This window comes from Girardinichthys multiradiatus, chromosome 10 (genome assembly GCF_021462225.1).
Source record: "Girardinichthys multiradiatus isolate DD_20200921_A chromosome 10, DD_fGirMul_XY1, whole genome shotgun sequence".
In the NCBI taxonomy this organism is placed as follows: Eukaryota; Metazoa; Chordata; class Actinopteri; order Cyprinodontiformes; family Goodeidae; genus Girardinichthys; species Girardinichthys multiradiatus.
In genome coordinates, this window is record NC_061803.1 from 1568288 (window position 1) to 1592917 (window position 24630).

Consider the following 24630-nt stretch of genomic DNA (forward strand, 5'->3'; position numbering starts at 1 on the left):
TTGCGACCCTCCGTTTGCTGAAGGTCGCAAATGGAGGGTCAGGATATCCAGCAGGATATCCTGCTAGACAGCAGAATTCATTGTTCTTGTCTAGTTCCTAAGAAGCAAAGCAGCCCCAGATCATCACACTGCCACCACCATGTTTGACTGTGGGCATGATTTACTGTTTCTAAAATGCTTCATTTGTTTTATACAAGATTTGCCTGGATGCCTTTTACAGAATATTTTCCCAGACGACTTGGAGATCATCGAGATGTTTTGGTTTTTTTGTAAATCAAAAAACATCTTGAAAAATGGGCCTTTGTGTTCTTTTGGGTCAGCAGTGGTTCTGGCTTTGGAACTCTCCCATGGACGGCATTTTTATCCATCCTTTCATTCTTATGGTTGAATCATGACCTCTGACCTTAACTGAGTCAGTGAGCCTGCAGAGCTTTAGATGTTGTTCTGGGTTCTTCAATGACCTCCTGGATGAGTCGTTGATGAGCTCTTGGAGTAATTTCGGCAGGTCAGCTTCTCCTTGGAAGTTTCTCCACTGCTCCATGTTTTCTCCAAATGTGGAAGAAGGTTCTAGCTGTGGTTGTCTGGAGTCCCAGAGTTGTAACCATTTCCAGAATGATATATGTCAGTGACTTGGTTTCACATCTGTTCTTGAACTTCTTAACATCAGAGAAGGATGTGCTGCTTTTTTAGATGTTTTAGCCTACTTCATGCTGTCAGACAGGTTCTATTTAGGTGATTTCTTAATTCTACAGGTCCAGCAGTAATCAAGTCTTGGTGTGGGTAGTGAACGTGATCTCCTTAAAGCATAGCTAATGACAGTTAATGCATGGTTGAATGAGGGGGCAATTACTTTTTCAAACAGGGTCCGGTTGGTTTGGGGAGCTGTCTTTCCGTAAGCAACAACAACAGAAACCTGCAAAGGGGCCAATACTTTTTCAGAAGAATGTACATATGTACTTTAAAACAATCAGCCATTTAGATTTCTCTTTGATAAGTGATCCTCTCTGATCCTGTCCTGAAATCTGCCACAAATACACAGATGCTCCATCCCTACATCCATGTGCAGCCATGTGCAGACATGCTTTACCCTGACGCTATCTCACCTGTTCACACAGCAACACATGAAGGCGACAGCGTGTGTCAAACACGTCGGTGTGTGTCCACTTACAGACAGAAAGGCAATAGAGACAGCAGGGTCTCTTTGGTGGGGCGGGCTGTGAACTCTGGCAGCGCCTGGATCAGTTTGTTCATCACCATGCGGAGGTAGCCCTGCAGCTGCTTCCTCCGTTCCTCCACAAACTTGGCATCCTGCAGAGAGAAAGAGATGAAAATGACAGGAGGAGGGAGAAAGAAATGCATTAATCTATCTATTCTATTCCTGCAGAATCATCTTCAGGGTCACACAGTAGTATAAAACACAACGTTAGCTCCTTGAAAATCCACATTGAGCTGCTGTGAAGGGCTGAACGTATGTTCCTGCAGCAGTTGATGTGCCATCATCAGACCCACTTTCACTGATCCCCTCTGGAGGCAGAGGCGAGAAGCCACATGGCCAGTGCTAGCATGGCTAATCAGCATCCAGCATGGCTCAGAACAAAGCCTGGGCAATGCTGCGTGTTACCCCCAGGAGTCTAGGATTGGAACACAGTAATGGTGGGAAAGCCAACAACCTGTTTTAAAAATACTGCTCTGCTTTTGATCTGAGATCCAGGTGAATTCGATTGGTTCTGCCCCTAAAATACAGCCGGTGTCGCACTGATTATTCTGCACAACATGAAATAAGAATAGGCAAGAGTGAGGCTCGCTAACGGGAAAATAAGAGCACACAATAAACACTGAAGGTCATAGTTATTTATTTAAGAACCAATTTAATAGCAGAGGGCTGAAATACATTAGCAAGAAAATGCAAGAAAATTACTGCTTCTTGATAAAACTTGAACAATCTGAAGCCCGGGGGAAATTCTTACATTTCTATTCAAACCGCATCAACACCGACTTTCACACTGTCTAAAATCATTTAAAATAACTAAAGGAGGAAGAATGCAAACTGCATGTATAAAACCTCTGAAACAAGCTCAATGGGAAACATTCATAGAGGTGGTACAGAGATGGTCCAAAGCTGGAGGCACATGGTCCTGGTTAAGATGACCCGGTTCTACCTATTGACATGAACTAAATGTATCATTTGTTTCCACAGAAAATGCTTCTGGTTCATTGCTTCTGTGTTTAGCTGGTTCTGACTGATGGCCACTCTTACATACCCTGGTTCTGCTGAAGGTCTCCTCCTGTTAAAAGGGACCACTGTAGCCACATGCTTGTTCTGTGACGTGATCCAACTGGACGGGCTTCCTTAGAAAACTAATGTTTTACAAAGTGGCATAAAATGACTGTTGTATAACAATTAGGACTGGATTAAATCATAATCTGACTATATGACTGGATTGTAGAAGAATAAATTAGACGTTGATCAAATTGGATGCTATGTGATTAAATGTAAATTAATGCAATTTAATGAATAAACTAGAGTCAGCTTTTATTGATCTCAACAGGGACACTAGTGTACCACCAGAACCAACTATCTAACAGGATTAGAAGTTAATAAAACAAAGGTCAGTGGAAAATTATTATTTTACAAGATTAACTTTTATGGAGAACCATCAATAATAACTATTTGTGACTTTTTCTCTGTAAAGACCAGGCTCTATCTCCAGCCCTGGACCGACTCTCGTACTACTTTGGTAGATTCACCTTATCTCATTATTTAGTATGATTTGCAACCCAAATTAACTAGTATATAAAAGACTTGGTTTTATCATCTCTGTTATTTAAAATGTTCCATTATTCAACACTTTAACTCACTGATCTTTCCTCCAAGCAGTAGCTTCCTAACCCAACATATAAGATCCTTAAAGCAGAAGAAGGTCATAGGCAGGCAGCTAACTGGTGAAGCTGATTCCTCCATTTGTGATAATTAAAAAACTGATAACAATAACAATGAAGGTCAAGTTAAAACCTGCAAGAACTTGAAGTAAATACTGAAATACATTTTCCATTATAACTGGTTTCAATGTTTTCACTCAAGGAGAAGTCTAGGAAAAGCTACAGCAATGATCATCCAGGTAATTGTGGTGCTGCTGGGTTTCATGTTAGAGTGAGACGAGCATCTCTGACAAGTCTTTTACCAGGGGCAGGGATGGTAAGTCCAAAGTACTGGAAAGAAGATAACTGGATTTCCTCTAACATAATAAAGTATCTGTCTCAACAAGGAAGAAAATGTAAGAAAAATGTCTCTGGGCTGAGGAAGAACATCATGAGAGAAGAGGAAGATGTGTTTCCAACGGTTGTAATGATACTGAAAGATTCAAACAACATCAATTGAAATTATTTAGAGGGGCTCAGAAGTGCAACTCGCCTGATAAAGCCCAACAACTACACAGAACAGATTCTGCAAAGAGAATGGGCCAAAATATCCAAACTAGAACCCAGATTCTCTGACTTCTACCAAACAAAGTTTAACTAATGAGTCACACGAGGAAGAAAGGAAGGAAGGAGGGTGGAGGATACAAGAGCATAAGGAAGGAAGGACACAAGAAAGGAAGGAAGTAGCGTGGAGGATACAAGAGAATAAGGAAAGAAAGATACATCAAATGAAAGGAGGACAAAAAACAGGAGGGAGGGAGAAATGAATAATAATTATCTAGACCTGGAAAAACCCTTGAATTCCATTGTGAAGGAATCCAGCTTGTGTGTGAATCACTGCATCCAAACAAATCTGTGTAACAACAGGTGAGAATAAGGTGACGAGAACCTCTGCAAATGCTTTGTCCACCAACAGAAACTTGTAACATGTCCTTCTGAGAAGATTTATGCAACATCGTTTCAACATTGTCCTCATTGGATCTTGCAGTAAGTTACTAGATGACATGCAGCAAAGAGGCCAGAGAGAACTTGAAATGATCAAATGAGGAAAAATGGGATAAGAGGTTCACTGCTGCTTTGAGTAGAGCAGAAGTACCCCTGTTTAGGACAGTAGGAGTGGATAACTACACTCTGCTGCATGCAGGTGATATAGTCAGGGCAGAAGTGGATAAATTGGATGTGCACACCACAGTGGGTTTCATGCTGTGTCAACACAATAAGGGACACGCAGAACGCGTTCAGACATTTTGAAGGAGTAATGAGACTAATGAAAGTTGTGACAGATGAGGGGTGAGGAGGCCAGGTGTTTTAGTGCAAGGCTAAATATATCCTCAAACATCAGAGGAATGAGAAGATATTTTCTAGTCTTGTCACTGTATCACCTACCAGCGTTGTGCTGCTATGGTGTTAGATACACAGCTGTAGGTAAATAACCCTCCATCACCACCTGCCTACATATCTGTAACATACATAACGTGTAACATTTTGGACATGTCTTAAAACTACCATGCGATTAATACTGCAACTTAGAGATGTCATAAAGGTAAGCAATAATGTTTCTTCATCTCATGATACACTATGCATGCGCTCTGTCACCACTGATGAAAATTCACCCACTATCATCTTGATATACAACGCTGTTAAAAATTATTTGCACCCTTACAGATTTGTTCTGGTTTTGCAATAATATTTCAAGTCTTTAAATAATTTTTAACCTCAGACCAAAACAAAACAAAAAACAGTTTTCAAATAAAGTGGGCCTTTTTTCAGCTGGGCTGTTTTGGACACTCAACCAACTGCGGTGTTGGGGAATGCATAAAACATCATAGGCAATTGTATGGAAAGCTCACACAAAGCCTTCACAATTCCTCTTTGTCACGATTAAAAGCCCATAGATGTATATTGCATAATATGCGAGTGCAACATACTAAGCTTGGTTAATAATTCACGGCACTAGTGTTTGTGATTTAAATTAATCAGCCCAGCCTTGGCACGCCTCCCTCTATCTCTTATATATGGATGTGCAGAGTGCCACTAACAAACGGTGCTGAGTAACAGCCATGTTTTCTGGAGTAGTTGCTTAATGTGTAACTACAAGGAGCATAAATAAAGCTTTCAAGTCCCAGAAATCTGGCGTCAAATGCAACATCATTTAATAAATGAAGCCACTGTGTTCATCTCAGCTTTACTCTCTTGGCTAAATTCAGACCCGTTTCAGTTATTATATACAGTATATACTGGTCCTTCTCAAAATATTAGCATATTGTGAAAAAGTTCATTATTTTCCATAATGTCATGATGAAAATTTAACATTCATATATTTTAGATTCATTGCACACTAACTGAAATATTTCAGGTCTTTTATTGTCTTAATATGGATGATTTTGGCATACAGCTCATGAAAACCCAAAATTCCTATCTCACAAAATTAGCATATCATTAAAAGGGTCTCTAAACGAGCTATGAACCTAATCATCTGAATCAACGAGTTAACTCTAAACACCTGCAAAAGATTCATGAGGCCTTTAAAACTCCCAGCCTGGTTCATCACTCAAAACCCCAATCATGGGTAAGACTGCCGACCTGACTGCTGTCCAGAAGGCCACTATTGACACCCTCAAGCAAGAGGGTAAGACACAGAAAGAAATTTCTGAACGAATAGGCTGTTCCCAGAGTGCTGTATCAAGGCTCCTCAGTGGGAAGTCTGTGGGAAGGAAAAAGTGTGGCAGAAAACGCTGCACAACGAGAAGAGGTGACCGGACCCTGAGGAAGATTGTGGAGAAGGGCCAATTCCAGACCTTGGGGGACCTGCGGAAGCAGTGGACTGAGTCTGGAGTAGAAACATCCAGAGCCACCATGCACAGGCGTGTGCAGGAAATGGGCTACAGGTGCCGCATTCCCCAGACCTGGGCTACAGAGAAGCAGCACTGGACTGTTGCTTAGTGGTCCAAAGTACTTTTTTCGGATGAAAGCAAATTCTGCATGTCATTCGGAAATCAAGGTGCCAGAGTCTGGAGGAAGACTGGGGAGAAGGAAATGCCAAAATGCCAGAAGTCCAGTGTCAAGTACCCACAGTCAGTGATGGTCTGGGGTGCCGTGTCAGCTGCTGGTGTTGGTCCACTGTGTTTTATCAAGGGCAGGGTCAATGCAGCTAGCTATCAGGAGATTTTGGAGCACTTCATGCTTCCATCTGCTGAAAAGCTTTATGGAGATGAAGATTTCATTTTTCAGCACGACCTGGCACCTGCTCACAGTGCCAAAACCACTGGTAAATGGTTTACTGACCATGGTATCACTGTGCTCAATTGGCCTGCCAACTCTCCTGACCTGAACCCCATAGAGAATCTGTGGGATATTGTGAAGAGAACGTTGAGAGACTCAAGACCCAACACTCTGGATGAGCTAAAGGCCGCTATCGAAGCATCCTGGGCCTCCATAAGACCTCAGCAGTGCCACAGGCTGATTGCCTCCATGCCACGCCGCATTGAAGCAGTCATTTCTGCCAAAGGATTCCCGACCAAGTATTGAGTGCATAACTGTACATGATTATTTGAAGGTTGACGTTTTTTGTATTAAAAACACTTTTCTTTTATTGGTCGGATGAAATATGTTAATTTTGTGAGATAGGAATTTTGGGTTTTCATGAGCTGTATGCCAAAATCATCCGTATTAAGACAATAAAAGACCTGATATATTTCAGTTAGTGTGCAATGAATCTAAAATATATGAATGTTAAATTTTCATCATTACATTATGGAAAATAATGAACTTTATCACAATATGCTAATATTTTGAGAAGGACCTGTATATATGTTAGGGTTTGAAAACTTTTATATTGTTTATCACTCATGTCTGCTCTAAGTGCTTTTCCCTCCTACATGCCACAGAAAGGGATATGGGGGAGACAAGTGAGTTATGCTTTTATCAGCAACATCTAGGAGCTGTTCGTACCAAGTCCTCACTCCCTCTCTGTTTAAAATCAAGACACATGAACCCTAACCTTTCTGACCCCCCACACACACCCTGAATGTTTGTTGAACTGTGTTTGAACCAGCATGTATAAATAAAGAGAGGGGTGCCAACACTTTGTAGTCTTCACTGCAAAGTGAGCTACCCTTGCTGCAAGTAAATCTGACTCTGTATCGTTCTTGCCTCTGAGTTGACTGATTAATACCTAACACATTGTCTCATTTAATTGTAAAATAACTTTACATATGTTTTATATTTTAGCTTCCTTAAAATAGCCGTCCTTTGCTGTGATGGCTGAAATATTAACCTTTGACCTTCTCTCAATTAACCTCAGGGAAGTTCTTTCAAGATTCTTTGGAAAACCATTCCAGGTGATCACCTCATGAAGCTCATGGAGGGAACGCCAAGAGAGCAAAGCAGGAATCAGAGCAAAGGGAAGAATCTAAAATATAAAAATGCTTAGAGTTATTTCACATTTTTTGTGTACTATATAATTCCATGTGTTTTCATTCACAGTTTTGTTTTGAAAATCTACAAGGTAAATAGTCATGAAAATAACAAGAGACCCATTAAGTGAGAAAGTGTATCTAAAACATTTGACCAGTAGTGAGTGTGGGACGGACGGGTGGACGGACGGACTGACAGATATAGATGTATATCTTTATTCTAATTTATTTGCTTTTCTGGTGTAAAGAAAGAATAAACTTAACCAAGTTAGCTTTCATGGAACTTGATGAAAAAGTGAAGCACAGGTGGAGGAATATCCAATTAGTTTTGGGAAGATATCCAGCTATTACATGACTGCTGGTAGAGCTGCTCCTTTAAGAGAGAAAACTACGCCATTAGTAAAGACTCGATAGTGGACTTCATCCTCAAATTTGGTTGGTACCAAACCGGTACCTCTTGCACTGTGGTAAGTACACCTGTCATGATGCTTGTCAACACAAAGAGTAGATCAATCAGTGGGTAGCCACCCAGTGCATGGAGGTATCTAGCTGTGATGAAGATGACCAACTGAGGTGAGCATCAGAACGAGAAGAAAGGAGATTTAAATGACTTTTTGTCCATGTGACCTGTCTCGATGTTTCAGGCGTACCATATGGAGAAGCTAGTTCCCCACATTTTCCTGGTGGTCTTTGCCCTACAAAAGGATATCTGGAGATGGTGTCCTGACTGCATTAAATAGGGGCTGCATCTGGCATCAAAGTACACAGGTTGCATTAATAAAATACAGACCTTTGGTTGTATGACCTTTAACCTTTTGGATTATTTGTATGAGTGAGGATTTAACCACTGGTTTCAATCGAAGTATGGTAAAACACCAGGAACCTGGAGCAGATGGGCTACAGCAGCAGAAGACCACACCGGAGCTAGATCCCCTATCAGCTAAGAACAGGAAACGGAGGCTATAAGTCACACAGGAACTATGGAGGATGCATTTTAATAAAAAATAAAAATAAAAACTGATATATCAGAGCAGCATTTTACTTCCACATATCACAAGAACAGATATTTGAAAGGGTGGCAAAGATTTATGGATCAAACAATATTTGTCCAAATAATCATTCATTTGTAGCTTTAAAAACAAGCAACTTCCTTCTAGTTGTTCTTGTTCAGCTTACTGATAGCAGATCTGTGATCAATGCTACAGAGAAAGCAATCTTTTACACACAAACCCAAAAGTCTACAGCCTTGATGGTGAAAGGAGAAGGACAGCAGGAGCAGCTAAAATAAAATGTTTTTTTTCAAAGCCAAGAGAAATCTGAGAGCAGGATGTGGATAGAAGAGGGTAAAAAGCAAACTGATTGAAGGGAAGCAGAGTAAAAAGTAATGACAAGCCGGACGTAAGAGAATGAGGTGCAGCAGCGAGGAAACCTCATAGCTGGACTCTATGGTCTGACAATAATGCAGCTTTGATGTGATAATTCTCATCGGTGCCATCAGGAGGGATTTGACAGGCATGACTGAAACATTTAGCCTGCATGGCTGGCCGGACCCCTGACAAATCAGCTGGTTAAGAGCCGTCAAAGGCATCCGCTGGGCAGCTGGGTGTGTGTGTGTGTGTGTGTGTGTACTTGTACTTGTTGCTGAGTGAGAACCAATTTTCGTATTTTTATCGCAAAGTGAGGACATTTTGACAAAGTGAGGACATTTTGACAAAGTGAGGACATTTTGACAAAGTGAGGACATTTTCCTGGTCCTCACTTTTCCAAATTCCGTTCTTGGGACAGGGGTTAGGTTTAGGACTAGTGTATGAATTGAGTTATTTTTAGGGTTAGTTATTAACTGGTTAGGGTGAGTTTAGTGTTAGGGTCAGGGTTAGGCACTAAAAATCAAGGAAAATGAATGGAAGTCAATGGAAGTAACTGAAAAGTCCTCATAAAGATAGTAAAACATGGATGTGTGTGTGTGTGTGTGTGTGTGTGTGTGTGTGTGTGTGTGTGTGAGACAGTGTCTTGGCTAAAGCATCACCAAATGCAGATAAAGAGAAACTCATAAGCTGGACTGAAATCACACAGAAGTAGAAAATTTACCTTCATATCTGCACCCCTTTCAGTCCAGATATTAATGAACAGAAAAACTTTCATGTCTTTAAGATTTCAATCAAAACACAACACTGCAGTGTCCATCATAATCTCTGTCAGCATTTTGTATCTGCTTTGCATTTCTATGCGGCATGCAAATAAGTGGCTATAAGTAAATATCGCTCCAGCATCAGGTTTTTACACGTCTGCACATTACAGCATTTGCAACAGAGTTTTTTGGACCTTATGTTTAAGCTTCACAACGTAGACACGCTAAACATCCCACAGATATGAACCACTGACTTTACACAGGAGCTACCCAAATGCAAAAGATGCAAAGACCCAACAATAAGATTATTTAATCTCCTGCTAAGCTATGCATGCACTCTATCTGCACTGATGAAGATTCACTGTACTCAGGTTGCCAAATGCTTGAACTGGCTCTAGCAGGAGGAAACTCTGGCCTGTTTGTGGATAAATTCAACATTGAATACTTGACCACATGGGGATTCTATTAATGGCATATACAGCAATGAACCGTCAGCCCATGATGGTCAGCAGATTGTTTAGCACAGAAAAAGATTAACCAACCCGCATCTTAACACATGCAAGACATAAAAAACAGGAGAGGACGTTCCAGAAAATGTGCTTTATTTGCAAGATGTGTGGCCATAAATCTTTGTTGGGGTAAACACAGACAAAATTTATTTAAAAAAAATGTTAAAAAACCAAGTAAAACAAAATCTTTTTTTTCTTTATTTATTTTTCATTTTAATCTAATTAAAATTTTAGAATTAGAATTACAATCTGATTTATTTTCTATTGTCATTACATAGAGCAGAATCTGCAACTCAGACACAGTAGTGCTAATCAGAGTCAAAACAGCAGCTGCTTAAAGACCACAGAAGGCAAAACGATGAGAACAGGCAGTGGAGCAACTAAATCAGAACATTTAGTAGAAACGTTGCTGTAAGCTTCTGGTCAGATCCAACAGGGACAGAGACCAGTGTTGAAAAGTCATGTTCCTGGCCCGACTATATAGTAACTGACACTTTCTTCATTTTCACAACAAGCTATGTAGATGATTGCTGATGTGTGCAGATGCCAAGTCCATCTGGTGGCTGTGGTAATAAAATACAACTGGCAGGATGTTCTACATCAGATTTGCCAAAACTTAATCTAAAACAATATTTTGAGCGGTGCACAGATATGTGGCTGAAACACCAAACATGGGTGAAGGCCAAAAAACACTTCTGACTGTTGGTTGCAAAAGAAACAGAGGAAACTAGCTTCATGACAAGTGCTTTACTGTGTACATGTTTGGTTTCGATCAGGCTAACAAGATTGTCATGTTTTGCATCAAAACCTTAAGTGAAATGATGAAAAAGATGTGCTTTTATAATTGTTTATAAAAGCTGTGACAGGGCGTCAGGATGAACATGGAGAAGTCAGTAAAATGAGTGAGAAAATGCCTCTTTAAGCAGCATGGATGCTTCATGTTAGCTTTCAGAAGACATAGGCAGGTGGGAAACCAGAGGTTTCCTTGAACACAAATCTGCAGCATGGTGGATGATCTCTGACAACTTCACCTGCTCCTCACTGAGCCGTCACTCATTTTTAGAAAGCATCTCTGCATGAGAGAGCATGTTAAGAGGCATGAAACTGAAAGTCCTTGGCATGTAATTCAGTTAGCAGGGGGTGTGTGTGTACTCATTTCCCTTGCTACCTGATCACCACTGACAGCTAGTGTGTTTCATCCTCAGCAGAGCAAACGGCAGCCGAGCAGATATTCATGGTGCCGTTAAAAAAGCCTTTGAAGGTCCCTCAGTCAAATATCACAGCGAGAATCCCACCGTAGTATTAACCATTAGCTAGAAATACAAAATAAAAAAATAAAAGGCCCTGCTGGTGTGTGCGTGTGTTTAAGTGTGCATGTGTATCAAAGTCAGTTTTAGATTCACAAAGTATCTATTTTTAATTGATGAAGACATGGGAAGAGTCGGGAAGCAGATGGACCGACAGGAAGACTTCAGCTCTTTATTTTCTCTGGTTCATCATAACACAGAGATCCAGGCTGGTTCTTACCAATAACTACACCTTTTTGTCGACAGTTTATTTTGTGGTTTGAAATGTTGTGCAACTCGTTTTGAGAGAAAATTGGAGGAATTACAAGAAATCCCCACCCATGCATCAAAGCTTGATCATGAACTTTATTTGATTTGTAATAAACTTATAAAAAGGTGCAACAAATGGTGCATTTGATGAATAAGTCAGATAAGTTCTTTTATTCAGTATTTTGTTTTGCTGATCACAGATCAAAGCTGATCAAGAAAATTGTCCTATTCCAATCTCGGATCCTAATCATTAGATAGAAATATTTTTCCAGCTCGGTGTAGGTATCAGCAGGAAGCTTGCAGGTTTGAATCCTGGCCTATAGGGTCTTTCGGCATGGAGTCTGCATGTCTGCCTGAGCATGCATGGGTTCTGCCAGGGTACTCTGAGTCTCTGTGTTGTCCTGTGATGGACAGCAGAAATGTCCAGGGTGTACTCCGCCGCTCAATGGCCGTCTGAACAGAAAGGAGGGGAGGGGGTAGACAGAGGAAACCAGAGACTTACTGGATCCATTATAAGCAAACTGGGTCATAGCCGTGTTAGTTTTGAGATTAAATGGATATTTTTAACCAGGGAAGTTGTTATATAACCTTTATGGTGGGTCAATGTGTTTGCAGATTTATTAATTTGAGGATTTTAATTAAGTTGTTGGTGAATTAATGGCTTAATGCATTTTATGTGCTTTCTGTCTCTGCTTTTTAATACAGCAGTAATAACGTGTTAGAGTGTAAAACGAAGTGAGGAAGGACGAGCTGATTTCTTTTTACTTTATTTAATCTACTTTTGTAGTATAAGATTTGAGCCGTTCAAACTGTTAAACAGTGAAATATTCTGGTGTGCTTCATACTTCAGCTCAGCTTCACCATCTCACCTAGAACAGGAAGGTTCACCTCTGCCAACCCAACAAAGTGGTGCTGGACAGGGCAACAAAAACACCAACTGGACTAAAATAAGGGGGAGAGTCAACACGGCAGGTCAGCTGATTACTGAGACAACCACACACACACACATCAGTGTTTTACTATCTTTATGAGGACTTTTCAGTTACTTCCATTGACTTCCATTCATTTTCCTTCATTTTTAGTGCCTAACCCTGACCCTAAAACTAAAACTAACCCAAACCATAACTCAATTCATATCCTAGTCCTAAACCTAACCCCTGTCCCAAAAACGGAATTTGGAAAAGTGAGGACCAGGAAAATCTCCTCACTTTGCGATAAAAATACGAAAAATGGTTTTCACTCAGCAATAAGTACAAGAACACACACACAGAGTGGTACAAACACAAAAGAACAATATAAACACAATCTATTCTGAGAAATGTGACTCCAGAATATAAAGGATGTGTTAATTCCTGGAGACCATTCCACCGATACTGTTTCCCTCAAATAAACTGCTGCTTCCTGCTTAGTTTTCCATGAAACGTCAGACGTGTGCTTTGCTGAGAACACACACATACGTTGGGCATAGAGACACGCCCAGACTTCACTAATCTGACACTTAAAATCCAAGGATGCCTTAAAGCCCTCCACCTGCTTCCTCATTTCCTCCCAGTCTGGGCATAAATCCTCCAGTACTGGTGTTGGTTTTTTTTAGCCTACAAACACATTTCTGAACTGGGTTCAGTTTACAGCTTTCCTACAGGATCATCACAGAGCTGAATTCAGCCGGACTCAACAGAACCTGAACTTTAATGAAAGTTTGAAAACTACATCTCACACCCACTGGCCACTTTATTAGGTAAAACTACCCAGTACCGGGCTGGACACCCTCATGTTTTCAGAACTGCTTTTATTCTTTATGTTAATGATTCCAAAAAGATTTCAGAAACATTCCTTAGGTAATTTTGTCCATACTGACCTGACAGCATCAAACTGTTGCAGATTTAATGGCTGTACTTCCACATGAATCTCCAGTTCCACCACATCCTGCATATTAATTAGGATTCTTATTTTGAAATAAGGAAGGAAGTAGTTCTTGAGCAGTCACCAGCCTTTCAAACTGTTTATGTGGCTGAATTTTTTGCATAATTTGAAAGAAAGCTGAAGAACTGTTAGCTGCTAACAATGATTAATTAACCATCTGCTTCAAAGCTTTATATTGGCGCTAAACTAAAGGGAATTTTCACTTCTTTTAATGAGTCTGGGCTTCATGGTGCAAGATCTGAGAAACTTAGTCTGATTAAACGTGAACAGAGATTTCTTAAAGCACAGATTTATGAAACCTTTTGTTATCTTCAATGAATCGGATCATTGGTACTGTACTGAGACACGTGCAGCCAGAGTGAAAACTTGATTTAATCAGCTGTTCAGAGTTTATCTCCCCACAAACCTTTTCTTGTTAAGATTATTTTTTGTAAACTGTTCAAGAGTTCAAGCTGATGAAGCTGACAGCTCAGTTGGCTAGCTACCAAGAGCTGCATAGTTACTGGTGGGCGTTACTGAGACGTGGGCCGGGTACTTCAAGATGCACCACGGTTATAAAAAGTTACTAAAACTATTTATTCCTGCGGGTTTATGTCATTTTAATGGAATGCTTTTCCAACTGTATCCAGCATAATGTCACACAGCGCTCCCACCAAAATTCAACTGTTGGGGAACGTTTCCAGTTGTAAAAAACTTGAACAGTGGAAACTAAAGCATCATATTACTGCATATCTGCCATATGAAAAATAACATCTTGCCTTAAAAGGGAGTTGAAGCAGTATTTACACAATCCGATCACCAGATAAGCCAGGCTGCCATATTAGTGCAGCAGCCCCTTAAACACCATTTGTAACAAACATCTGCACCACTGCTGCTAAATTGCAACAAATGTATCTGAAAAACCACAGCAATGACCTATTATTAACATTACTTAACCTCACACTATGCTATGCTGTTTACTTTGACTAATAATTGTCTGACCAGACTGGAAGGTGGTCCTTAGCTTTATAAATAAATAAATAAATAAATATATATATATATATATATATATATATATATAAGCATCTGACAAGCTGGCCAACCAAGCAGAAAGCCCAACCAACTAATTTCGGTTTCTTAATATTCCATTTATTATTATTATACTGCAAAATGGCAAAGTAACAATATTCAGTCCATTGAGCACTTAGAACTACGAAGTTCTTTGGATCATAATCCAAATAACAAAAATGAATTATTGCCACTTTTTTTGTAAATACAGGAATGAAGTGAAACAAAGTGGAGGTTAAACATTGATTTTAAATGGTGACTGTCCATAAGCACTTCTACTGCACCAAATGAGTCATGCAGGATCAGTCACATCCTGATGTTCACCATGCAGGTGCATCACATTAGCAGGACCAAGGGTAAGTCAGATGCACGGATGATAACATCAAGATGGTGCTGATTGAGGATCATAATGTACAAAAGAAACTTTAACACTGCAATGCAGAAACGTACCCTAAGCTAGAGCTTTAGGTTTATTTTCATAAAGATACAGATGCAGATGCTTCACCACACAGCAGCCTATGATCCCTGCATCAGCTGCAGCCTGAGCTCTGCACTGATTCACATCGAGTTAAAACCCGGCTCTGGTCACGTAACAGACACACGGAGTCACCTCACCTTGTTCCCAATAGCTTTCTTGGGTGGAAAGGTGAAGGTGTCCACTTGTGGAAACTGGGTTCTCAGCTGGTTGTGAAGCTCTCTGAACTCGGTGTAACGTCTGTACACGTTCCACTCGTTGTCCAGGATGCGGATGTACACCTGAGGACAAACAGACATCACTGTCATTAAGTCTTCCTTTCTGAGGAACAAAACATCCTCCAATTTATTCTTTGGACAGTTATCTATATTAGAAATATCCTTTAATAAAAGGACAGATGAAAAATACACCAACAGTGTAAATGGGTTACAGTTTGGTTGACATGCTGATCATTAGGCTCTTACAGCACCTCATAATAAATGAAGCGATGGCAGAACGTCTTGTCCTCGTAAACGTGCGTTTTCACTTACATATTGAAACACAACAGAAAGTGTCTACAGTCGTGACTGCGCTGCCACCATTTCAATGCACCATTAGCTGCTTTATTCAGACTCGTGAAAGATGGAGGGAGTGGAGAGAGAGAAGGAAAGATGAGCGTATTAGAAGACAGAGTTGGGTTTTATTCTCACTGAAGGAAAAAAACGAGAACAGACACACAAAGCAGAGCTGAACAGCTTTTAACAATCCCTGAAAATACAGAACCATCACAATCTAACAGGGATAAAAATAAATAAATTATTAAAGAACATAACTGGTGGTAAAATGTTAAACCTCATGCTCTGTGTTTCATCAACATCCAGCACCATGCAAATGTTTTCTTACCCCTTGAACATCTCCACATTAAAGGATGTTACATTCAGAGTGAGATTTTATGCACAAAGTAGTGCATAACCGTGAAGTAGAAGGACAGTGATTCATGATTTTAAAAAATAATTTGCAAATAAAAATCTGAATAGTGTGGTGTACCTTTCTATTCAACCAGGAGAAGCACATTTGGGATAAGACCAATATGCTACACCTTAGAGATGGTGTGTTCAGGGTAACGTGCAATGTTAGACTACTTTCACACGTAGGTTTTGGACGCTTTCCAAAAGTTCTGACCAGATAATCTTCTTCAACATGTTTCTTGTTTTCCTCAATTTTTTTGTGGAAAGCTGCAACTTCTTGGCTTTCTTAAAAAAGTTTTTTTGTTGTTACTTTTCCATAAAGGACAGATTTGAAAAAATCCCAAATAATAGTTGATTCTCCCATCTTAGTCTTCATGTTGCTATTTGTTCTCTGATGTTCTCCAACAAACATCTAAGACCTTTAGAGAGCAGCTGGCAATTGGTTACACTGGATTTTAGTTAGGGGTATTAGAGCAAAGGGGGCTGAATTCAAACAGACGCCACATTTTTCCTGTTTGTTCAACATTTTGTAAACATCGTATCACTTCTCTCCTGGTAGTTTGGGCTGAACACTGCATTCCTTAACAGCTTCGCCTTAAAGTATCCGGTTCAAGGGTGTGGGGATGAGAAAAGTAAGCAGCGATTGAACTCTCCTCTCCAACTCATTCTTCACACGACTATTTTGGTCACTTCTTACGTGAACAAATGAGTACAACACTGTGATCGTGTCCAGGATAGACTGTGAAAGTGTGCGCTTCTATTCTCTAATTAAATAATTAGCGCATCTCCTTCCACCCACTTACAGCCTGCTTTGCACCATCAGTGGGGCGGTTGGGAACAACTCAACATTTTTACCTCACAAAGTGATCAGATAGCAGGTTGCAGAATCAGCTCCTAATATGGACCTCCATGGACTATGATATAGAAACTAGCTGGCTGATACAGTCCTTAAACGTCTTCACATTGTGTCAGATCACAGTCTGAAACCTGAATCAGTTTTACTGAGATTTAATGTTATAGATCACAAAGAAGACCATAATTATAGGGTGGAATGAAAATTATAGTTTCTTTGTTGCAAATAAGTGTGAAAATTTTGGCATGCATTTAAATTCAGCCCTCTTTACCCTGATAGCCCTAAATAAAATCCAGTTTAACCAGTTGCATTCAGAAGTCCCCAAATCAGTAATCAGATCCAGATTTGTGTCATTGAATCTAATCCAGTAGTGGAGAAGTTAAAAGCAGGGTTAGGTTCTACAACAATATCCGAAGCTTTGAACATCTCCCAGAGCTCTGTTCAATCCATCATCTGAACATGGAGAGAGGATGGACCACCTGCAGACCTACCAAGACATGGAGGTCCACCTAAACTGACGGGCTGGGAAAGGAGAGCATTAGTCAGAGAAAGCAGCCAAAAGGACCACTGTAACTCTGGTGGAGCTGCAGAGATCACACAGCTCAGTTGGGAGAATCTGTTGACAGGACAAATATCAGTCATGGACTTAACAAATCTGAACTTCTGGTAAAATCTGGTAAATAGAAAACCATGTTTGAAAGAAAGCCATAAATCTCTAGGTAGTAGTTTGCCTCAGGTATGTAGGAGACACAGCCAACATGTGGAAGAAGGAGCTCTGCTCAGATGAGTCCAAAATTACATGTTTTGGAAAACATGCAAAATGTAGCAAACTGGAACTACACATCAACCCCAACATATCATCCCCACAGTGAAACACAGTGGTTATATTAAAGTCCGAAAAGCTTCAATGACCTTATCAACTGGCTAGTAGTAATTAGGTTAGAACTGGTACCTGACTGGCTGAAAGCTCAGGAGTAAATTCAGCAAGAAATCAGCCGCTCTTTGATTGGAACTAAGATGCCATTTGTTTGTTTTCAGATGTGATTTATCTGATGCAATGGAACACAGTAGAACAGTGGAAGCTGCACAGCAGGGAAAACCCAAAGCTGATTAAACTGACAGCAATGGCTGACATGATGAGAGTAGACAAGGCCACTAATGGACCACAGTCGCTGCTCTCTCAGCACTTCATCCCTGACTTCAGGAGCACATTATACTTCAAAAAAACTCTCTCTTTTACAAGTTGAGAAAGTCAAAGACAGATATTTATTCTTCTTTCTGCCGTCGTATTTACTCAGCAGACTGTTTGATGACTATGAGAGACACTTCCACTCAGAGAAATTATTTTAGTTTTTATAAATATGTGTGCGTACTTCACCTACCAGGATATCCACACAGGATGGCCTGGTCCACTAAAATAAAATAGCAAAGTTATCTTGATCTCTTCTCAAAGGCATTCCTTTTTTCCCTCTTATGAGGTTTAAAAACCCAGGAACCCAAACACAGATTATTGGTTTTTCAGTCCATCACACTGTGTAAAACATTAAAACTAAAACCTATGTAGTGAGAATGGGAAATCCTTTTGGCTTCTTCAAAATTGTGTATATAGACTTAAAATGGAGCCAAATGGGAAACAAATGGTCATTAGTCGACATTTAATGGATGAGAGTTTAATAGTCCATAAGGGCCAAGCAGTCAGATAATTATCAGCTAAAAAAACAAAATAGATTGGGCTACCGTCAGTTGGAGCAACTGGAAGATTTCCCTATGAAGAGGTGAATGAATCTTTATCAGTGCAGACAGAGTATCTGCATAGATTAGAACAAGATGAAGTAATATTATTAGGTGATTGTTGTGACATTTAAGTAGCGCCTCTGCATTGGCTCAGCGCCCGGTGCCTGGGCCAATGCACAGGCTCTGTCGGGCCCACACTCAGACCCAAAGGTGTTGAGATACAGGTGTTAACAGATACACTAATGCTCTATATTGAGCCGCAGTTGCCAATAAATACATCTTGCATTCATTAGTACTGTGAACTTTTCTGTAAGGTTGCTGTTGTTATATATGTTTCTGCAGGTGTAGAAGCTGTCTTCTAGGGTGTTACCTTCTCTCCTTCCTTCTTTTGCTCCTCTATTCATTTCTCTATCTCTCCCTTTTTCCTTTTTCCCCCACCTCTCTCTCTTTCTTGCATCTTTTTTCCCTTGTTTCTGTCTCTGTGTCCATTGCAACTGAAATAATCCCAAAGCAGTTGCTAAAAAAGTTTTTTTTTTCATGTATATCAAGCGGAGCATTAAAGTGTTAGCTGTAATGCTCCACTTATGAAAGTAAATCTGTTGGGCTTCTTCTTGGCACAGTTCTGAGCTACTCTGCCGGACAGCACACGGTTAAAAAAATAAAAAATAATAAATAAACCCTGTGGATTAACAATAGGATGCTACTGAAGTTCAAGTGTGTGAGGGTAAATGTGCAAATATGTCTTGTGTGCATCCTGACATCAGATGTCAGTGTCAGCAGACATGTAGCTAATGTTACTGTAATAAGCCTCATAGGTTCTGCTGGGTCTGAGTACATAAATGAGCAGCAATAGCAGAAGAACCAGCAACCTTCTCCAACATCTTCACACATAACAGTCTTAAACAACACATCACCCACACCATCTACCAAAGACAAAATACTCTATCATTACTGCTGTCAGCAATCTCAGCAACGTCCAAACTGCTTTTCTAAAATTTAAGCTCCGCGTCTTTGATAACTCCTAAAGGAACCCACACTCAAACAATGACAGGGTCTTTAATGAAGTTTCAGAGGGATCAAGTGAAATAGTTGCTGAGGTTTGATGTAATGAACTGTGACAAACCCACTTCCATTGTGTGCATTTTCATTTATTTTAAGTGCTGGAATGCTGTAATTTACTTTTACATATCAGCTGCAAACTGGCTGCTGTCAGCCTCCGGTTACGTCACAGGAAAGTGAAATGTCACGGAAATGTAATTGTTTAATCGTAACAGAACATGTATTACAACGTAGGTTTGCTGCATATTTGTCCACTGAGACTGACTTAGGTGGAGAAAGTTGTTTCTTTATCCAGAACTGATGCTTTCTTCAATGACACATGACACCAACTGCACACTGGGAATCTGTTCATTTAAATGTTAATGAGGATTGCCTGTTCGTGGGAAGGAGACTTCCGTGCAAATTAATGCCAATACTCTGCTATATAGGTTCTCTCTCCAAATAAGCTGACATGTCATATCATGCTGGAGTTGAGCTAAACACAGAAAAGATTTAAATACACTTGGAATGACAACAGCAACACCTTCAGACAGAACCTAGTTGTCACCTATCTGTGTAGATAGGCTACTGCCATTTGGGTTAAAGATTATTGACAAAATTAATGAAAATATAAAAGCCTTAGGGCTGCGCTAAGCCCAAACTGTGCCAGCATGCATGGTTCTGCCGGTATCCAGGGGAAACCTACTGAAAGCAGCGGCAGCAGATACCAAAGAGGATTCTAGCTTGAATTGTTTACTCTTTCTCTCTGACCAGCATGGAAAAAATAACATAAACCTCATCTTTAACGTACACGAGTGCAACTTATGTGAGTTGATGATGTGCTTAAATAAATTACATCAAAGTCAAGTTTTATCCCCGTAGTGTTTTAAAGCTGGCCATGAATATTGTCTTAGAGTGACACATTTCAGTTACTGTTTTTATTTTTTACATTCTAACAATAAAACCTGAATTTATGTTAATTACAGAAACGTTCCTGTGCATCCAGCCATATATCACATAATATAATACGTGAGCACAAAGTAGAGGAAAGAATCAACTGACATTTTGTTGAGTTACAACCTTGAAACTCCATGTATTTTATTGGGATTTTAAGTTAAAGTTCTGAAATTGGAGGCAAAATGATTAAAGGTTTTCAAAGATTGTTTTACAAATACAATCTGAAAAGTGTGGTAAGCCCCTGAGTCAACCACCTTTTGCTGAAATTATAGCTGCAAGTCTTTGGGGGTCTGTCTCCTCCAGCTGTCAACATCTGGAGAGAACTAGAAACGTTTTTGCTCATTCTTCTTTGCAAACCAGCAGAAGTTCAGTTGTACCTCTGATAAAGATCTTTTGTCACATCACAGATTCTCAATTGGATGTAAGCCTGAACTTTGACTGGACCATTTAAACTCCTAAATGTGGTTGCTAGAGTGGACGACTAAACTGTGGATCTCTGCAGCTCCTCCAGAGTTACCATGGGTCTCTTGGCTGCTTCTTTGATTAATGTTCTCCTTGTCCAGCTTGTCAGTTTAGGTGGAGGTCCATGTCTTGGTAGGTCTGCAGGTGGTGCATCCCTTCTCCATGTTCAGATGATGCATTGAACAGAATAATGGGAGATGTTCAGAGCTTGGGATATTGTTGTAGAACCTAACCATGCTTTAAACTGAACCGGACCTTCTCTCACTTTGTCCTCAACTTTCCTGCACACAACTCAGAAAATGCAAACTGGTCTGATCCTCATCACCCCGGTGCAGGATTTACTTTTATAGAACAGGTAGAACAAAAGATTAAACCTTCTGCACAATTCTGCAGTTTCACACCTGAAATAACTTCAGGGAAAGCAGTCCTTTGCTCATAGCCATGAAATAACGTCAGAAACGATGTTAAAGAGGACATCACTGCATCACTAACATTGGCGTGCTAAACTTTAGCATGCTAACATTGGCGTGCTAAATGTTGGCAAGTTAACATTAATGTGCTGAATGTTAGCATGCTGACATTGGTGTACATGCTTATGTAAGAATGCTAAATGGTTTATGGAATTCAGATTCAGATGCTGAACACAGAGATACTGTCAGCAGGTCCATGTATCTACACTAAACATCTTTTGTTATTGATCTGTTGTGATTTTCTAACTTTCTGACTAACTGAATTTAAGGTTTTTATAAACTGTAAGCCAGAATCATGAAAATGAACAATAAAGGCTTGAAATATTTCACTCTGTGGATGTATCTATAAGCAAGTTTTACTTTTTCATCTGAATTATTAAAATAATGTTTCTGTTGATATCCTGATTTATAGAAACTAACTGGTTATAACTTTATGCAGAAAACAACATATTTACCAGGTTTATGGCAGATTTCTATGTGTGGCTGAAATGTAAAAGCCTACCTCTCACTAAATTGAATTTTAAAAACAAAGGAGAATAATTAAAAGCAGGTAGAGACAGCAGAGATGATAGTCAATGAATGGTAATTACCTCGAATGCTGAGTTCAGTGATTCGAGACGATGAAAATGGAAAAGTATTAATCCAAATGCACACTTCTGAGACAAAACTTACAAAGTAAAGTTGATTATGCGAATATTTAACAGAATATTTTGGAGCAATGAAAGCACCATTATCTCTAAAAGAGTCAAACACAACTCCAGGCCTTCTTTGATAAGGAAAGTAAACGGTATAAGCAGCAAAACAGGAAAAACTAAGTTAAGACAGAGAAAAGGAAAATATATACGACAAAACAACCACTACCGACGGTTCATAGGGTACAGGTAAGGTCTTCTTATAAATGTCTCTAGTCGGTAACTTCACCCTTAACATGATTTACTAAATAAACGAAATGACATTTACAGTTATTTAACATCTGTATTTTAATTACATTCTTAATGGAGATAACATTAGGTGCATAAATAAGTAGATTTTTTGTTTTCAATAGCCTAAAACAATCAGAAAAAAGGTTTATTCACTCATTAAAATGCAAAAAACAGACTTTGCCCATGCATTACAATCTAAATGTGAAAGGATCTTTTTCTGTTTGTCTGTTTCACAGGATGAACGGAGGAAAATGTCACATCGCTCATCATATCAACCCAGCTAACAGGACTCCATCTGCTGCAAATCCTCCCATACATGTTAAAGCTGAAAGGGCACTGCTGACCTGCAAAAAGCATGTGGATGTGATGAGAATGGAGATGAGTCAATTATTATCTGCATTAGAGACACAACTGGAAATTAAAGTTGAGTGCACATCTACATTGCAACATTTCTTGCACATACGAGTTCAGAAGAGCATTACTAAACCAAATGAGCAGAAACTTTGTGACAAAAAAAAGCACCAAACCCTAAAACTTCAGTTTTTTTTAACAGGAACCATTTATTTCTGTGGATTAATAAAGGAACCCAAGCTCCCACTGTGGTAAATTATCCAGAACCAGCCCAGCATCAGACAAGGTTTGATATCAAAGATCCACTTTTAAAATGATGATTTCAGTTACTGATGTAAGAACCCACCTAAAGCAACCCAGTCTATGTGAAAATATTATAATTTCCCTTCAGTAATTAACATTGATAAATAAAAATGTTTTTCTTAAATATTACTAGTCCCACCCAGGCCTGATTACTGCCAGACCAGAATTTAGAAATCACTCAAACAGAACCTGTTTGACAACATTAAGTAGGCCAAAAGATTTTAAAAAGTCACTGACATCTAACAGTCTGAAAGGGTTACAGAGCCATTTAGGGTTTAGGGATTCCAGAGAACCACAATGAGAACCATGATCCACACATGGAGAAAACATGGAACAGCGGAGAACCTCCACACAAGAGGCTGATCTACCAATATTACTCAGAGAGCTCATCAACGACTCATCAAGGAGGTCCCACAAGAACCCAGAAGCTAAAGCTCTGCAGACCTCACTGCCTCAGTTAAGGTCAGAGGTCATGATTCAGCAATAAGAAAGTAGAGACTGGACAGAAATGGCCTCCATGGAGAGTTTCAAGATCAGAACCAGTGTTGACCCAAAAGAACACAAAGGCCCGTCTCATATTAGGTAAAATGCACATTTTCATTTCATTTACTGGTTTATTATTCTAGAGACAAATATCGTACATTTTACACTTTTAGCCTCAGCTAATTCCCAGTGTCTGTCCCTCGGTGGGCTTTTGGGTTACAGAAAACTAAAGAATATTTATTGGACAAAATTCAAACTGCAAATATGAAAGATAGTAAAAGCATGTATGATGTTTCAAGTCTCCACACCTCTGAAACGGAGTTGGACACCCCTGTCCCAGAGACTTCAGGGACAGAGAAGTGTGTTGCTGTTTCTCCTGCTAGCATGGGACATTTATATTTTACTTTCTCCATCTGGAAACGTAATTCAGAGAAAAACCTGTGAAACTGTAGCAGTGAAAATTTATTTCCTAGGTTCCTAACTGGCATTAAAGTTAATTTCCACCCCTGAAAACGTTTCACTTGGTTTGCATCTTTAACAAGACGGGTGCGCTCAGCCAGGAAGTCCACCGGTCTGCGATCCCAGCCAGAGGAAAGCCGATCAAAATACGGCTCTTTTGTCACAATCACCTCCCGGTCATGTCCACCACCCCTCTCCTCCATCAGCTCCCGCTTTGTCTCTTCTCAGTCACCGTAAGATACTCTTTCACTCTCGCCTCATTCATTTGAAGGAATGAGCCACTGACAGGGCATGTGAAAGGGCTGCAAGCCCAGCAAGGAAGTCAGTGAGCAAATGATTGAGGGCAAGGGCGGGGAACAGAGGATGTAGAGCAAAGCGGAGCTGAATGGGGAAGAGAGTAAGAGGGGAGGGAGCAGAGGAGTGATGAGAAAAATGAAGCACAAGAGGGAGAGGAAGGCAATTACAGAGACAAAGAGACTGGGTAAATATACATTAGAAGTAACAAGGGAAACAGGAGATTGGGAGAAGGGAAAAGAAGGGAAACCATATCCTGATTAATTGGGTTTCGACCTCAAGATTAAATGAAGACGTCTCTTAGGTGAAGAAGAGATGTTCCCACTCCCCTGACTTCCTCTCAGGATCGTTACATCCTAATCTCAGGGGGATAGACCAGCTTCC

The 24630-nt window shown here is 39.9% G+C and overlaps 1 protein-coding gene across 2 annotated transcripts in view; it reads right to left on the minus strand.

The window, feature by feature from the left end:
* The window catches only part of snx29 (sorting nexin 29), a 152323-nt gene that overhangs the window by 9039 nt on the left and 118654 nt on the right, over positions 1-24630 (minus strand). The window contains exons 19-20 of one of the 2 annotated variants that reach the window (XM_047377283.1): positions 15113-15253; positions 1169-1308 (exon numbers count right to left, since the gene is read on the minus strand). In XM_047377283.1, the coding sequence (XP_047233239.1) occupies positions 1169-1308; positions 15113-15253 (281 nt within the window). Of the gene's footprint in view, positions 1-1168; positions 1309-11605; positions 11981-15112; positions 15254-24630 lie in introns of those variants that run through there. The other variant, XM_047377284.1, reaches the window with a different exon arrangement.